This window comes from Protomyctophum bolini (assembly GCF_963924005.1).
Source record: "Protomyctophum bolini genome assembly, chromosome: 3".
NCBI classification, from domain to species: domain Eukaryota; kingdom Metazoa; phylum Chordata; class Actinopteri; order Myctophiformes; family Myctophidae; genus Protomyctophum; species Protomyctophum bolini.
Window position 1 is genome coordinate 7191794 of NC_137864.1, and position 18546 is coordinate 7210339.

Below are 18546 nucleotides of genomic sequence, written 5' to 3' on the forward strand. Positions count from 1 at the left end.
TGACTGTCACCTGCAGGTCAGAGCTAAAGAGAAGGAATTTTGGTCTCTTGTGAGCAGAGAAGTATCCCCTGATTGTGTCGTGTGCACTGAAGCTGCATGCCTACTTTGGTTGCACGTACTTATGTGAAATGGCCTTTTCACAAATGAAAATAATAAAATCCAAGTTTAGAACTCGTATGACTGACTCACATCTTAATGACACCCTCAGACTGGCAATCACTAAATATGAACCAGATTTCAAAACGCTTGCAGATAAAGTGCAGTCACAGCAGTCTCATTAAAGGTGGGCTGACCCTGAGAGTATGTCACCATATCTGTGCAAATATATATGGTCATGTTATGCCTATGTCATTTGAACATCTGCCAATGTGAATATTCATTGAAATGAGAAACAAAATATTTCTAATACTAATTATTTCTAATTTGTCTTAATATTATTTGACATTGATAATATAACTTACTATAAGTATTTATTCTAATTTAAGCTTTAGTCTTTGTGTGGATGTGTGCACATGCATTGAGCCTGTCAGAAATAGCAAAAAAACAAGTGTTTTTTCTAACACGTTTTAGTGGTAGATCTTGGCTTACAATTGGGAATAAAATGGGCTCTTGGGCTTGAAAAGGTTGGTTACCACTGGACTAAATGAACTGGTCTAACCAATGACTAGTCTAAACCAAAAACCAAAGTACTGCACCTGGTTAAAAGCAAAATTAAATCTCATGACTGTCCCAATCTGTGATTTGTTAAACTGAGTGTTTCCTCAAAAAATAGCACAATAATTATGTAGTCTTTCTAAACTCATGCTCCACATTCCAGCTGAAGAAATTGCAGATTGAGGTTTTTCCTTTTATGAAATATCCGAGATCTTTAGTTTTTTTGTAACATGCAAATATATATAGCTAGTTTGACCACTTGAAAAATACTTATAAATCAAATTCTATTCTACTGCTAGTTTCAACACTTACAATTACTTTTTCATCCTAAATATAACTAATAATCGGAAATAGCAAATCCATAAGCTCTTTGACGTGTAGATTGGCTATTTTCGATGCACAACATGTTTCCATTGAAGACTGCTGTGGAATACAAATGACTGAAATAAATCGTGGCGACTGAGAACTTTAATCGATGTTTTTTCTTCTCCCAGCCCTTTCAGGCCAGCAATAAGATAGCTGATGATATTGGTTACTGTGCTTGTAATTCCCAGAAAAATATGATAACCGTTATAGAGCGCCGCAGTCCCTCCCCCTTTCAGAAAAACGAGTGGCCCAGGAAATCAAAACCCAATGCATTCTCCCATAGGCACTTCTTATTTAATTTATTTAAAGACGGTTACGCCGCGGACAAAGCCAACTCGGATCGTGACAAATCATGACAATGAACACAATGTTTTGGGCCGATCAAATAATTTATAAGACGAAAAACAAAACAAATAGTGTTGTCTCCTGACTTTCTTTTCTTCTAATGATTTGATCGGCCCAAAACATTGTGTTCGTTGTCATGATTTGTCACGATCCGAGTTGGCTTTGTCTACGGCGTAACTGTCTTTAAATAAATTAAATAAGTAGTGCCTATGGGAGAATGCATTGGGTTTTGATTTCCTGGGCCACTCGTTTTTCTGAAAGGGGGAGGGACTGCGGCGCTCCATTGGTAATGCATGCTCATTGTTGTTCATCTCTGTTTACTTGTGCTTATCACATAACCCAGCATTTCTTTGTCCTGGGCGAGCGGCTCATTACGGACATCAGCAAGGGCAGAGGCATGGCAGTAGCTGACCAATCAACGAAAGTAGCAGTTGTGACAAACGGACGCATTTCGGCTACTCAGCGTTTTTCTATTTCTATAGTGTTCACTGAAAGTCACTATGCACCCATCTGCCCTTCTGTACCATAGTGTTTTGAAGCATATCACCGCGAGCGAGCCAGAGATATCGTTCATTATTTGAGGGTTTTTTTGCTCTCTCTCTGTATCTGCACATTTTCAATCTGCCATCCTTGTCAACAATAGTGGTTAAATAAAGTTACATTTGTGTATATTGAAACTGCACTGGCCAGAACAAGGCTGGAGCACCCTGTCGCTCTGAGCGTCAGGCCAAGTACAACCAGATTCTCAGAGTTTGGAGACAAGGCTCGTTTTGCTGGGAAGAGTTTCAGAAACTCATTGATACCGTTTTTTCATATATTGGTTTAATACATTGTATTGTTCTTTATGAAAACATCATTTGTTTTAATTAGCATTAAATCTTATTTATAAGTTGACATTTCTCGATTAGAAATGTTTATCAAATTTCTTTGAAGACTAACCCCCCTGTACAAAAAAGGGAGCAAATTAGAACCCGGCAACTACCGCCCTATTTCTATTCTAAGCTCCATCTCGAAAGTGATGGAAAAAATAGTCTATGAACAGGTTGAAAAGTATCTTGCCACTAATAAATTGTTGTACGAGTTCCAATCTGGTTTCAGAACATCCCACTCCACTGACACATGCCTTCTCTATTTGAGCGACCACATCAAACACGAGGTGGATGCTGGAAAATACTGCGGCATGGTCATGCTGGACCTCCAAAAGGCTTTTGACACCGTGAACCACTCCATACTGGTTAACAAGCTTAAAGCTATTGGTTTTGATAGCACATCAGTGAGCTGGATGCAATCCTACCTGGAGGGGAGAGAACAGATGGTGGAAGTGAACGGAACACTGTCCCCCCCCCTCCCAGTGAGCTGTGGCGTCCCACAAGGAAGCATACTAGGGCCTTTACTGTTCCTAATATATGTAAACGACATGACTTCAGCTTGTGACTGCAACTTGTTCCTGTTCGCAGACGACTCAGCACTGCTGGTCTCGGACAGGAACAAACTGCAGGTTGAAAAGACCCTCAGCTCTGAACTCGGTAGAATCTGCACCTGGCTCGCTGATAACAAACTATCCTTACACCTGGGAAAAACTGAATCCATTCTCTTCGGATCAAATAGTAATCTCAAAAAGGCAGATGGCTTCTTGGTTAGAGTTGGTGATGATATTATCACACGGAAGGATCAAATTACCTACCTAGGTTCCATCCTGGAGGCCAATCTTTCCGGTGATAAGATGGCCACCAACGTAATCAAAAAAGTCAATCAAAGAACAAGATTCCTCTACAGGATCTCCTCACTGGTCGACAAAAACACCTTGAAGACCTTAACAGGAGCCCTTGTACAAGGTTTCTTTGACTATGCATCCACCTCCTGGTACCACAGCACCTCAAAGGCCCTTAAAACAAGGCTCCAGACCTCCCAAAACAAACTGGTCAGGCTCCTACTTGGCCTCACCCCCCGAACCCACCTCACCCCTGCCCACTTTGACAGGCTGGGATGGCTTAGGGTCGACGACAGAGTACAGCATCTTGCAATGGGTCTGGTCCACAAGATTAGATACACCACCAAGATACCCATGTACCTGTCTAAATACTTCCTTAATGTAAACGAAGTCCACACCCACAACACCAGAGGGAGTGCAACAAACCATGTACAACCCAGATTCGGCACAAACAAGGGACTAAATTCTTTTCGCTCCTATGCGACCAAAATGTGGAACGCCCTACCAACAGTCATTAAGACATGTGAATCCCTTGGCTCCTTCAAAACTGCTCTCAAAGGGCACCTACGGATGGCTGCAATTCGAAACTGGCCTCTGTAAAAGCTGAATTTGTATCTGGATTGTACTATGTTTTTGTATGGACGTGGTGTTGGGTGCCTGCACATATGCACACATGGCATCAACGCATGGTGTTGTGTGCAGGCGCCCTACACTCTGTCTTTGTACTATGGATTGTACTATGTTTTTGTATGGACGTGGTGTTGGGTGCCTGCACATATGCACACATGGCATCAACGCATGGTGTTGTGTGCAGGCGCCCTACACTCTGTCTTTCGTTTTCTTTTCTTTTATCCCCCTGTTCCCCTCACTGTATATATACTTTTTTTCCCTTTTCGCTTCCTATATGATGAATTCCTGTTCTGTTCTTTAACTACATAGAAGTGTCTATTTGTTTGTCTCTAAATGTTTTGATGAATTGAACAATGTGGACCCTGTTGTAAACAAGTGTAAGGCTTAATTGGGTCGTCCACTCACAGTTAACAGTCTTTGTATTGAGTTTGTGCTTGAAATGTACTGTAATTCTGCAAACTGTTAATAAAGATTTCAATCAATCAATCAATCAAAACTTTGCACTTTGAAAGAAATACAGGTCGTCTACTCCAGGACTCTCCAGAAATCGGGATCTGACCCAAAGTGTTCTAATAAATCTCCAGCAGCAGAGAGCAGAGTGATCCCTCCAGCTCATTCTTGCTCACCTTCTCCCGGCCTGCTGTCCCAGCCCAGCTTGAGCCCGATGGGCGTGAAGAGGTCCCGGATGAACTCCTGGATCTCCTCGTGGAAGTCGGTGTGGGACAGCAGCGAGGAGAGCACGCCCAGGTTGCAGCTGAGGTCGCTCCACACCGTGTAGTTGGGCTCGTTGACGAAGGCCTCCATCAGCTTCAGCACCTCCACCGTGCTGATCATGCCCGCACGCGACTGACGAGAGAGAGAGAGAGGGAGGCTGAGATTTATAAGCACTTGAACCCTAGCCGGGTGGTTCTCAAAACTTTTTCATGCCAAAGAGGAACCCCCAAATTGATATGCATTTGGCTGCGGACACCCATCTCGATATTGCAAGATTTACGGAACATTTTCAAGACTACAAGATCTGAACATGTACGCTAGTATACCTGGGCCTCAATCCAACCCTAGATGTCGAGTGCCAAGCAGGGAGACATTGGGTAACCTTTTCTTTTAACTAAACGACTCTTCCGTTAGCAACACCAGGCATGCACTTTGAGTCATTGTCATTCCCACCTGGCTGTTCTTTTAATGTGTGTATTAGTCGAATAATATCTGTGCCATATTCATGTAGAGCGTGTGCACAAACGTACATACAATTCACTCACATAATCATGCCAAAGAGGACCCCCAAATTGATATGCATTTGGCTGCGGACACCCATCTCGATATTGCAAGATTTACGGAACAATTTCAAGACTACAAGATCTGCTATTTCGAAGGCACGAAGAGATGCGCCATGAGCTGAAATTGTATATGTGCTATTGTTTAATTAGCCAAAGTATAAAATATCTCTGCTGTTGGAAGAAACCACCTAACTCCATATATACTCCTGGTATATTTTTAAAACAATGCAATACTGCCTCATCAAAGTTATTGTGACTTTATATATACCGTAGTCAAATACTTGCATGAGAGGGGGTGGAGTTATCTGCTTTAGCAGACAGTTTGAGGGTCCAGTGTAGTCAAGAGGCTTTGTCCGAAGAGCTTTTTAATACTTGTCATTGGATAACCCATTTTGGACTGAGGTCGATAAAAAAAGGCTTCTAAATCCTAACATTCTTCTGAAAAACGTATGTTTCTACGTCAGTGGTGCTCAACCTTTTTCATTCCAAGGAACCCCAGAATGATCTCTATTGGGCCACGAACCCCCATCTAGCATTCAATGAAAATATCAGATCTACAAGCTCACAACGCATCACAAAGCAAGCTTGCACATAATCTATTTTCGGTGAAGAAATTAGGGGCATACTATAGAGCCCTCGGGAATCTGGTCAAATAAGTATTGCTGTGCAATTGAAAAAGATCAAAGAACACTTTGTTCATCAACTTATTCGCACCTCACATGTATCAATATATTCTAACTGCTGGAAAGGAAGCTACAAAAATAAAGCTGTGCTCAAAACACCATATATCATATGATTATCTCTGCCGGTCAAAGACAGTCATTGTTTTACAGTAACATTCGTGACAAAAGCAACAAAGTGAGCTGTGGTGCAATCAAGTCTAGCCAGCTGGTTTCCAGGAAAGTTTCAAAACATTAAATGTGACTGTAATGTAACTAAAGAAGCACTATAATAACATTTAATTTGGTTGATCTGTATTGTATAGTAAGTTAATACAACTTGCATCTGTATAACGTTTTAAAAAAAAAGTTATTTACTGTGCCTGGTCTGTGAACAATGTCATGTTAGAAGTTAAACACAGTTTAGGATTGCACAAACACGAAGAGGAAGAAATAGCAGGATTATTTGTTCCCCAAGTCGTTTATTCCCCAATCTGTGTCTTAGTGGCACACAGAGTTTAATTTATACTTTAAGGATTGAATGTTAGGTAATGATAAGCCAGTCAGTTTGGGTGCCAAACTATCCCTTAGGTCACCGTTTAATCTCAACCAGATATTTCTACTTTATATCTTGGATATTTTCCACTGCATAACACCATCGTGCATCTAAGTATAAATCTGGCTTCACGTAAAATTTCCAAAAATAAAATATATATAAATTACTATACTGGTATGTGTGTGTGGTCTAGACTCTAGACCCATGTGTCTGGAGCCTGCCTCCTGTTTCCATAGCGAGAGGCAGCTTGAAGTACAAGTACATCCCCTGAACAAGACGCTAGTATACCTGGGCCTCAATCCAACACTAGATGTCGAGTGCCAAGCAGGGAGACATTGGGTAACCTTTTCTTTTAACTAAACGACTCCTCCGTTTGCAACACCAGGCATGCACTTTGAGTCATTGTCATTCCCACCTGGCTGTTCTTTTAATGTGTGTATTAGTCGAACAATATCTGTGCCAAATTCATGTAGAGCGTGTGCACAAAACGTACATACAATTCACTCACGTAATCAAAAGGAAAGTGTCGTTTTAAGCAACATTACTGTGGAGCCGGTGGATACCGTGTGTGCAAGACTGTCTCACCAGAGAGAAGAGGTCGTTCTGCAGGCCCAGCCGGTCGACGGGCTGCAGGCTGAGGTCTCGGACTCCTGGAAGCAGGCTTTCCAGCATGGAAGAGCTGTACTGGATACGATAGAAACCCACCGTGCCTGGATTTATCTATATGGAGACACAACAGAAGAAGGTATTCAAAAACTTGGTGGAGGGTGTGTAGAGCCCAGGATCACATTAGATGATTGACACAGGGGTGAAAAATCGTGGGATAAAAGATATATTCAATTTCTTTACAGAGTAAAGTCTCAAATCAAGTGGCCATAGTGATATGAAGTGCCATTTGTTTATTTTGTTTTTTGTGTGAAAATGTTACTACTGTGACTATTGTATGACTATTGTGCATATTGTTTTGCTTGTTTTTTAGAAAAGAAAATAAAAAAGAAAAGGGAGCATGTAAGCACTTTTATTTTATTCTTTTACTTGAATATTACATTGTTCAGTAGAAATAAGACACATGAACTGTTTTGTTTGAAAACCTGTAAAAGGAGTATACATGTATATTTTCATTTTTATTATTTTAAGTTAACGGACAAAAGGGTAGACGTAATAAGCCTAGGCTTCAATAAGAAAAAAAACTAAGAATGTTTTCTTGTATGGAAATAATAAAAAAAAACTAATAAACTAAACTAAACTAAACAGAGCAGAGAACACAGCTGCAACTTTTTAATCCTGAAATGTGACAGTTTTGAACATATTAGGTTTCCCCACCCCGACAGAGACGAGATATCTTTGGTACGTCGCCAAACTGGGTGGACTTCTAAGCTCCATGGACAGAGGAAATTAAAATAGAACACATGGACGATGCAAATTTGCAGGTCTCACCCTGTTAAAAGGGAACAAGTCTGTTCTCGTTCACCATCACGGGTGAGGGTGTCAAATTCAATTTCTCGCCTCACACACAATGTGATTAACTTCACAAGATCTTAATTTAGATTTTAAAAAAAAAAAGAAAAACATTATCTTTAACAGATTAAAACTTTTGTCCAATATTCATATATTAGAGTCCCTCCCTGCCTTGTTGATTGCCAGTTTGTTCGAGGGGCTTTGTTGGAAGTTGGAATGGAAATGCGTAAAACATTTCAACAACGTCACGTGATGCATTTTAGACGATGCGATATGTATTGTATTCATGTGCTATGCAGTATGTAGTGTGTATCCATGTGCTGTAATCAGGTTATACAATATAGTATGCAAGAAGCACCAAAACCCCTTGATAGGAGGAGTGTAAGGTCTAATATAAAAAAATGACAAAAGATACTTTCCCGGTAGGGACGTTGGGTGTTTAAAAGTGATACCATCCACTCATCTTCCTGTCCTGAGTCCTGACTGACAAATCATGGGAGTTGATGAACTGCGATTTCTTTTATTACAAAAAAAGGAAACCTCTGTCTAACTAATGACTCATAAGTTCAGATTGGGTCAGTGATGTTGCTCCATCGGCAATTTCGCCCAAACAAACACAGAAACTGGGCCGCTCTCGGTCTTCCTAGACCTTCCATGATGTGTGTGGCTAATCAGAAGTCCTCATTTATTAGCCCTCCACTCATAACTTCTCCCTAAACATTGTCACCGGGGTGCATGCTTAGTTTAGACTAGTCATTGGTTAGACACGGGTTAAGGTTAGGTTTAGGTGTGCTGCCCCGTGGGAGGTTAGGGTTAGGGTGAGGGGTTGAGCTAGGTTGTAGTTGTAGGACTAATGACTGGTCATTGGTTTGTCACCCTCTCCACACAAGTCCGCAACCTTGGTGTCATCCTGGATCTCGCCCTCTCTTTCAGTCCCACGTGACCGCTTTCGTCTCACACTGCTGCACGGACGCTCATTCATGCCTTCATCATCACATCCAGACTGGCAGACTTCTATATGATAACTCTGCTGCTCACCACAAGCCCATCCAGAGAACACACACACCTGTCCTCCATGACCGTCACTGGCTCCCAGTCAGACATAGTTTTTAAAAGTACATTGATCACCACCAGCTACAACAAGGCCCTCAACAACCAAGCTCCCCCCACCTCTCTGTTGACCTCCTTCACCGCCATCCACCCCCTCCTGTTCTCTCAGGTCCCTTGATGCCAACCTCCTGGATGTCCCCACAGCAAAGAAATGAACCTGGGGTGACGGGGCTTCCTCAGTTGCAGCCCTGAGGAACCCTTTGGAACCCACTCACAGCTCCAATCAAGCATTCCAGAAAAAATGTCCAGCTACAGTTTGCCTCCCAGTGCTCGACTAATCTAGCAGCTGGAATTGTCGGACCAGGAAAAGTGACGCATCTGTCCTTTCCTTCTTTACATAGGTCATAGGAAGCTACAGAGAATAATGTAGACTTTAGTCAGCTCTCTGTAGAAACCTATGGTCAAGCATGGCCTCACATCAACGGTATCATAGTGGGAGTTGGTTTTTAAAGGTCATAAACTCAGTTTCTGCAAACGGGTCCAAAGCAATCGTACTCTGACCTTTTACTCTCTGCATATATGTCCATTCAACACATAAATGTTTGGATTTGGCTGCAGTTCCTAGAAAGAACAACATAGAATGTTGCTGAATGCTGATGCAGACAGTCTCGAGCTAATTGCCAGTAACTGTGAATAAGATGTATTTATTATAAACAAAAAAAAAATTGTTTATTTAGTGTGATAATTCATTCATTTAAAATGCCATTTTGACATGTGGACATCCACACGTTTTTTTTTCTTCAAAACAAGATTGATTTTTTTTAATGCGAATAAAAGCATCAAACCATATGAATGTGTGACGCTGTATGCTCTAGTAATACTACACCTATAGAGTAGGGCATTCATTTATGAAAACACAGAAAAAAGTTAAAATATGGAAACAAGAGGTTTCTGCCAGACAGCGACGACTTGAGAATGCCCCAGAGTACGGACACCAGGTTGAAAGGAGTTAAAGTGATCAAGTTAGACATTGGGGTGGGAAACATACCTTGACCCATTGGTCGGGACCAACGTTGTTGAGGGTGATGGTGGTCTCCGGGCAGTCCAGCAGAACCTTTAGTTTGGTGCACGTGGCGTCCTCGCTAGAACAGATGCTGATGGGAACCATCCAACTGGGGCAGTCCTCACCTGCTCCAAACACACCACAAGGAGGAGGCTGATCACAACATCAACGGCAAAATGTAAAACAGTGACATTAAATCGATATAAACATAAGTCAGGAAAACAACAAAAAGTAATTATTAAGAAGACACTTTAGAAACTGAACAGGAAAAAGGAAAATCACACAGTAAAGGCTCTTGCACACCCGAGTCCGTTTTTCACATCAGTTCATTGTAATCCGGCATCCAATTAACCCATTCTGACCTGAGATCAGATTCACACGAGGTTTTCCACTGGACACACACTGGTCTGATTAACCCATTCTGACCTGAGATCAGATTCTAAAAAATGTCAGTCGTTCTTCGATTTTTCAAAAATAGCAGACCTACAAGCTCGTAGCGCGCCACTCGGTGGCGCGCTATGAGCTTGTAGATCTGCTATTTTTCAATAGCTAAAGCACGACATGATGCTAACACCAAAACGGGTTCCCGTTCAGAATGGGTTAAAAAACGCACAGAAACCATGTACCCCGAGTCGGATGCATAGTAGCAAACATTTTCTAACAGTTTTTAACGTGCGACATTTTTTGCAGACAAATACAGATTCAGTGTGCAAGAGCCTGGTACTTCCTGTATGATTTCTGGTAGCATGGCTGTTTTAACCTTCCATTTGATTCTTGCCTTGATGTCCTGCACCTGGCCTAAATACAGCATACACGTACTAGAACTCCTCTTTGAAGATTTCTAGTACTAGCAGAAAGAAATAGTCTCGTGTGTACAGGTACTCACCACTATGTGGTCCGCTGGCGCAAAACTTTTTCTGAGCTATCTTGAGGATGCGGTCGTCGCCTTGCTATTAAATAAAACAGTTAATCACACTCTTTTAGACACTGCAATGTATGTAGGTGTAGGACATCATCATGCTGGTAGATTTAGGTAACTCCCTATCCATAGAAACAAGTACGGTAAGCAGTTTTTATTTATTGATGCAACATGTAAAACACCCTGGCTGTGTATCCGTTAGTGAGTTAGTCTACCGTCTGGACTAAGAGTAATTCTTTTTTATGATGACTATACCATGTCACTATTAGTTGTGTCAAATGATGGTGTAGCCGAGCCGTACCTGTTCCTGGTCCACTACAATAATGGGGAAGCCCATCTGTTTGGTCCAAGAGCCCATAACAGCAGCGATGGGTAAACCACTGGCCGTTTCCAGACAATCCCATAAGTCCTCTGTGGAAGAAGAGGGTTGCAGAGAGTCAAAGGTCTAGTCAACAATCGGATCAAACGTTTTTTTTTTTTTTTTTTTTTTTTACATATTACTTCCTGGAAACTTACCAGTTGATGCATTTTTATGTTGGAACTTCAAAAGATAAGCGTTCATTCCTTTCCTAAAGTCCTGAAGACAAACGGGATAAAAGGGGGCCTTTCAACACATGAGGGAAAATAAATAACAGATGTCATAGAGTGAGAGCGTTTGGGGTTCAGCTCCTGACCTCATCTCCTATGTAGTTATGCAGCATGCGAATGACAGAAGCTCCTTTGCTGTACGATATGGCGTCAAAGATTTCATCCACCTCTGACGGATGGCCGACATTCACCTGTGGTAAAGAGAATTACAACACACTGGCCGGTTAGACTAGGGCACACGTAGAAGATCACAACGCTCTAGTGAAACTATGGTGACATTCACACCAGAATGCTTTAGTGTGATTAAAACTAAATCCTGCTGCGTATTGTCAGAAAGTGCACTTCGTTTGGCAGGTGTGAATGCTCATTCAAATTCGGATCAAACAATCACATTTTAGTTCGGCAAAAAATAAACTGGTGTTTCGCACGGTGTAAATGCAACCAAATCAAATAAAGGAAATGAGAGGTGAGGAGTATGAGGAGTAAACATAGTTGGAGACGGAGAGTGCATATTTTACACAGCACAAAGTCCAATCCCCGACGACACACTGCATCCACGTAACCCTCACTTTACGTCCTATTAAGTCCCAACCATTACTCAAACTATATTTTTTTAACACCATATATTTCACTGTATAGTATATGAATTGAACACATTGATAACGTTCCCCGATGCGATTCCCTACTGGCTACTGCGGTTTGACACAGCCAGTGTGAAGGCAAACGCAGCAAATTGAATATGTAAGAATGATGCAACTTCTCTGGCCCAGTCGCACAAAACACACAAAATGACAAATTAGACTAAGGCACAACGCCAACAGCATGAGCTCCTTCTTAAACCCACCTCTATGGGATGGCTGTTATCCAGCGCATCGAGGTCCAGGGCGCGGGTATAGTCGGCAGAGACAAACTGGGTCCAGATGTCGTATTCTGGGAAGCAATGGTCCACACACAGATACTCAATCCATGATGCAAAGCCTTCATTAAGCCACAGATGGGTCCACCACTCCTGTACACACACACACACAGGAAACAGTACCATGTTATTGAACAGGAATCTCATGGCCAATCAAAAGGAAAAATATCAGTCATTGTCTACATTTAGGTAGAATATAATACAATATTATTTTAGGAATTGGTCTTCTGCATGCCTATATGATACTTTTTTTTTTTTACGTCATGTTACTTACTGCTGCCAGTAAAAGAAGCTTCAAACAAGTTATCAAATGTTTCGAGAAAAATAAACATATATATTATAATAATGTGTCTGACAGACATATTGCACTACTTTGTGAATAGTGCATGGACATCACGTTGGCAATTGTTTGGGATTGGAGCAAAATCTAATTGTCTAAAAGACATTTTTCTTGAACATTTTGCCATCTCCAAAGCTCCCACTAACAGGCAACAATGTGTACAATACTAGAGGGAGCGACGACAATCTGGTAACACCCACCTACGTATAGAACAAACATGGGTAAATTGTCTTTCTAGAGCAGTGCCACCAAAGTGTGGAATGCCCCGACCCCATCCCTTAACAAATGTGCACCACTGGCATCCTATAAAACATGAAAATGCACTTTTCCGGAGGCCAACGGGAGAGGTAAATCTCACTAAAGGTGAAAGGCATTCACGGCCTTGGGGTTATCCTTTTAGTTTTAGACCAAGTGCATGACTGTACGCCTGCCATTCGCATTTCTGTCTCAAAAGTATTCAATCAATCAAATGGGTCAAAGGTCATATATGCATGTCTCCTAGCAACAAGGCGCTCCCATGAGATGGATGCAACAATGCTCGAGGCAGCTCCTTTTAGCCGCTGTGCCCCATTCAGCGAAGCCCAGAAAGCTGCCATCAATGTGAATTTACTGCTTCTTTAAGGGTTGTGTTTGATTACCATGGTGACCAGGTTTCCGAACCACTGGTGTGCCAGCTCGTGGCCCACCACCAGGGCCACCCACTGTCTGGAAGAAGAGCAGGAGTTCTTCGGGTCGATCAGCAGCGCCGTCTCCCTGAGGAGATGATGATGATGATGATGGGACACAAAAAAAGGTGACAATTCACACAAACTACCGAATTGAAAGAGAGAGAGGCAGCATGAACACTTTAAGCCGAATAAAAGTCGGTTCGGCGCTGTAGAGCCTACAATGTGACGTCATTTGAGGTTCGGGGGGGGGGGGGGGGGGGGGGGGGGTACCGTCCTAAAGTCCTCTCTTCGGTGCTACTGAAAATGTCTGACGAGCCGAAATCATTTCGGCACGACAGCGCCGAAACAGCGGTAAAATAAGAGTATGAATGGGCCCTTACAGTACTGATGTATACGTTGTCGCACACTGGTGTCACGTACAGAAAACAGCCCCCATCGATTGCGACGTGCTTTGGGCTTGTAGATCTGTGTTTTTTGGCAAGCGTCACCATCAACTACTTTACTTTTCAAACACGCCACAAGTACAACAAAAGTAGAAGATCGACAAGCTCAAACCGCTGCGTTTTCAAGCTTGTAATTTGCTACTTTTTATGCTTTTGTGTGACACTGTAGTATGATCAAGTATGGCGTTGATTTACAAAAGTAAAAATAGGTTTCTGCCTGACAGCAACAATATGGTTTTCAGGAAGGTCAGACATAATACATTTAACCGACTATTTCACTTATCCAGTAGGTATGAACAGTTTTTAATGAGCTAGTGGGAAATGAACTCTTAATAAGAGTTGCTTCCTTTCTTTGGAAGACTGTAGCAATATTCAAGTCAATAGGTGTAATAAGAACAACATATACCTGTAAGTTACAAGGCCCCAGTTTTCCATGGCACCTGGATAGGGAAAGGCAATATGTGTTTTAGCCCATCGCCATACAAGGATAAGTCACAAGTCTGATGCAAATTTATCAGCCAATAAAACAAACAGTATTAATAATGTACTATTCTCAGCATGCAAATAAACATTTGTGCAGCAAAAAGCCTTCATGTCATGATCTAATTTGCATAGGAAGTATTCATTATTCTTGCTAATCTTCCATCACAATTACAAACAATAAGTGACAATGAATACTAACCAGCAGCAAAATCAGCAATAGCTATTAGATCAATTTTAGGCAATGGATAAGGAACACTGAAGTACTCTTTGTAGAAGGGTAAGGTCTTTGTCGCAACCTGGAAAGTCATTAGAAAAAGCAAAACAAAACACAAAATCCAGTCATTACATCTCATCAACTTTGCAAAAAGTAGACTTTAAAAAAAAGGTTATTGCAGAATTCAATGATCATTTGAAACAGTTGATTAAGGCCACACCACAATTCCATCTCTGTAGAACCACACAGGTAGGAAATACACCAGATAAACAAATCTTTGGTTGTGTCTGGCATATCTAATCTGAGTCTCTGACATGACACTTTTGTATTGTAGGCAGGCACCTGACCATTCGAGGTAAGTATGTTTTCCCCCTGCTATGGAAATTCAAGACGGCTCAACATCACTCACCTCCAGGGCAAACTTCCCTTGTTCTGACTTCCCCAAGGGTGTGTAGACGCGTACCGTCACTCCATCCGACGACGTACTCTCCACAAAGTCGTATTCACCAATAACAAATGCTACAAGATACGTGGACATGATGGGTGTGGTGGCAAACTTCACTTCCACAAGGCTGTCATCGTCTGGATATGGCTTTCGATCAATGACATTCTAAGAATGGCACAAAGGCAAGTTAGCCTGCGACTCAGAAAATGCAAAGTTAACATGTTTAATCACACTCAACAGAACTACAAACAGAAGAACTGGTACAATTCTACTGGTACAATCAGGAACACAGCACTGATGCTGCATTCACACTAACGGCAACAAAGCTACAAAATGACCAAGCATGACCAATACATTTTCTACAGAGTCGCCGTTGCATAAATGAAAAGGGTAGGTTTAAATAGCACGGGGGAACTGGTTAACCGCAAGAATGAGCTTTGCTTCCTTTTACGTAACAGAGTAGGACTTGTGGGGAGAGAGAAGGGGAGTGGAAATGGAGAAAAAACATAATCAGTTGTTGATGCTTCACTGCATCATTAGACCGCTGAAAGAAGTAGAGTCCAGACTCCGGCCCTACTTTGATCTGGAGCATACACGCATCACGTCATGCACCGGCAAGTGTCAGGTGTCACTTTGTAGCTTCATGTTGCTTCCATTGAAAGATGCATTGAAAATGCTTGCCACTTTGTTGCTGCCGCTAATGTGAACGTAATGAGCTTTTCTTGTTCAGAAATGGTTGATATGGACGAGATTGTACTGTATGTTGACAAAGCATATCATGAATGATGTATAAGAAGACCTAGTTATTTTTTGGTGTGATTGCTGTTAACAGATTTACTATGACCAGCCTCATTGTAAAAATACAGTTCACATTTGAAATAGCAACAGCTGTAGTTGATAATAGACCTTAAGTGAAAAGACTTGATGTACTTTGGTTGCACGCCAGTGTCATGCTCTGAAAATAGCCGACCAACAAGCTCACAATGCGTTGTGCGACACGTTGTAGTTCCATCAGACATCAGTGCAACTTGTTGTATGCCATGTAGGCTACATTAGCAGCAAATAAATCACACTTGTGTGAAGTGAGGTGCGCTCTGATCGTCATACATCATGTATGTATCATGTATGACTATCGCCCCTCAATAATATATACCGTATATACACACTGCTAAGCAGCAAATATGTGGCAGCCAAGGGGCCGGGGGGTGGAGATTTTCTCAGGGTAGGAGCTTGAACATGAGACGTACCATATTAGACAAGGCTACTCTCTCCTTGGGAACTATCAGAGTGATGTCAAAGGTAGCTTTGATAGCTGGCTCGTCCCAACAGGGGAAGGCTCTGCGAGCATCCGTGGCCTGGAGAGAGAAGATGGGGACAAGCGCCATAGGAGACAGGCGAGAAATTATCTTCAAAGCAAGCAAACATTATGTGTAAAGTACAAGGCTTAGATCATGGAAGTGCTGGAGGTCCCATTTTTAAGTGGACCTCCTCCAATGACCTCCTGTAGAGAAAGATCACAAAGATGATTCTGACTGTGTTTACAACACGGATATTATAAAGACACAAACATAGCATCAAAAGTCATTATACATATATACACACATATACATATACATCTGTAGATACACAGTATAAATAGAATGAATGAGGCATTGCCCAACCTTTATAACAACTCTGGAACACCAACAATTGTCACATGACCTATGTTGCAACATAGGCTATTATGTGGTTAAGCAACAAACTTTCCCAAAGAAAAGCACTATGTCTATGATAATGAAGTGTGACACGCTTACCTCAAACTGTGTGACAGCAGCGTAGCGCACGTCTCCTGCAGGAGTTGCATATTTACTTCTATAGAAGCCTTTCATTTTGTCATTAAGCTCTCCCACAAAGTCAATCTTCAACGTACCGGATCCTGAAGAAAGGAGGGAAGAAATGAGTTGTGCCATTCATTCAGCCGCTGCCAAAAGTTGAAGCTTGTTGTTGTCAAAAGGAACCAAAAACATGGCCATGTTTTCATCATTTAGGCAAATGGCAAATGTGAACTTAAATACCCTTTACCTTTCTGAAGAGCGCTGGGAAACGACAGAGTGACTTTCTCATCCTCATTTTGATAGTTGAACCCTGTTGCATTAATTTCTAAATCATGGGAGCGAAATAAATTAGCATATGCCAGGTCAGAGATGTTTTTTTTCTTTGATCTTTGAAGTACTTTTGTTTTCTAAACCTTGAAAAAGCCAGTAAGACGTAATTCAAGTGTGATTGTGCTCCATAAAAATACATACTAAATATCAAAATGCAAATGAAGCTTCCATCAACAGTCATTTGACATAATTAATCATAAGAGAACAAGGGAATAAACCAAAACTCACTCTCACCTTCCCCTCCCTCTGCTGCGAATGATGCTGTGATGATGTCAATATCAGCACAGTTCATCACAATCTGATTTGTGGCCAGTGTAACCTGTAAATATTAACCAGAGAAGAATGCACAAATTGCATTCAGATAAATCCAGCTATGCAAAGAAAGCAACTGTCCATAAGTAATTCTAATATTACCATCTTTCTGGATATGTTCAGCAAGCATTACAAAAAAAGGGTGGATTTCAATACTGGCTACTGAGCCTTCTCTCAGCCCACCGCACTGACGGGGTGTCTCTAATCTGAACAGACTCGGATAGCCGAGATAGTGATCAGACAACTTAGTGTGGGCTAAACTTACAGTAGCTCTGAATGGTTACTGAGATAATAGACTTGGCATGCAGATAGAGAGACTGACTAATAAAGTCAGCCTATGGGCTTATGACTGTTCAACGCAATATGAAAGTAGTTCATGTGACTGAACGACAACCAACGTTGAGGGCAGGACAAATTACGCACTTTGTGTCACATTTTTCAATTGCAAATCTGATATTTTAGCCAGATGACATGGTCATATGACAACAAATGAATTAGACCTAGATACAACCTTTTCAAGAGGGCAGCCCATAGCCCATTTAGAAATGTGACATTTGCAGCCAGTGGCATTGCTGTTAAAGCCTACTGTTTAGACATATGTAGTGAACTTTCAGTCTTAAACAAAAGGCAACAAAGCCAGTAATTATAGCAAACGTTGGCCAATGGCATGGTGCCACAGTGCTTGGGTTTCTCCTGGTCCATTGTGAGGTTCCTGGCTTTGTGTAAAGTGCTGGCCAGCAAAGGCATTATCAAAAACACTATTTCAATTCACTTCAGCATGACTGAGTATTTCAACCACACCTTCACTGAAGTTCAGGAACAATTGACCACAAATGCTCACCAACGCACGACAAGTTGGGAACTCAAATCTCTCAACAGACACCATTAACATGGTTGTAATAAGAGACCCTTAACAAACAACGACAGGTGTTGAGATTTGACTGATGATATGATATGTGCTCGAGCTCTGCAGAATAGAGCATTTTCCACATTGTCAGCACAAAATCAATGTATAACACCAGTTTAACTTTCATATTCTGTTCTAATCTGACAGAGAAGCCTATGTTTTTTTCCACACAAAACAACATCACCAATCATTCCAAAATAAATAATTTATATTTTGACAAGCAATTTTATCCATCAAGATCTGTGAGTAGTCGTAGATAATTCTGATTTAATTTGTAAAAGAATATATCGACATCATGCCATTTCAATGAGCAGGCCAGCTTTCAGCACAATAACGAAACTGAGTGAAGCAGTGTTAGTGAGAGAAGCAGAGTGAGTGAGTGAAGCAGGATGAATGAA

The 18546-nt window shown here is 41.5% G+C and overlaps 1 protein-coding gene across 2 annotated transcripts in view; it reads right to left on the reverse strand.

Moving 5' to 3' along the window:
* Positions 1-18546, reverse strand: part of npepps (aminopeptidase puromycin sensitive) — a 31671-nt gene that overhangs the window by 11985 nt on the left and 1140 nt on the right. The window contains exons 2-17 of one of the 2 annotated variants that reach the window (XM_080755681.1): positions 17164-17248; positions 16847-16924; positions 16579-16700; positions 16033-16140; positions 14750-14950; positions 14326-14422; positions 14050-14083; positions 13171-13285; positions 12121-12285; positions 11363-11467; positions 11205-11265; positions 10990-11099; positions 10656-10719; positions 9755-9894; positions 6784-6918; positions 4333-4552 (exon numbers count right to left, since the gene is read on the reverse strand). In XM_080755681.1, the coding sequence (XP_080611807.1) occupies positions 4333-4552; positions 6784-6918; positions 9755-9894; positions 10656-10719; positions 10990-11099; positions 11205-11265; positions 11363-11467; positions 12121-12285; positions 13171-13285; positions 14050-14083; positions 14326-14422; positions 14750-14950; positions 16033-16140; positions 16579-16700; positions 16847-16924; positions 17164-17248 (1840 nt within the window). Of the gene's footprint in view, positions 1-4332; positions 4553-6783; positions 6919-9754; positions 9895-10655; positions 10720-10989; positions 11100-11204; positions 11266-11362; positions 11468-12120; positions 12286-13170; positions 13286-14049; positions 14084-14325; positions 14423-14749; positions 14951-16032; positions 16141-16578; positions 16701-16846; positions 16925-17157; positions 17249-18546 lie in introns of both variants that reach the window. The other variant, XM_080755680.1, reaches the window with a different exon arrangement.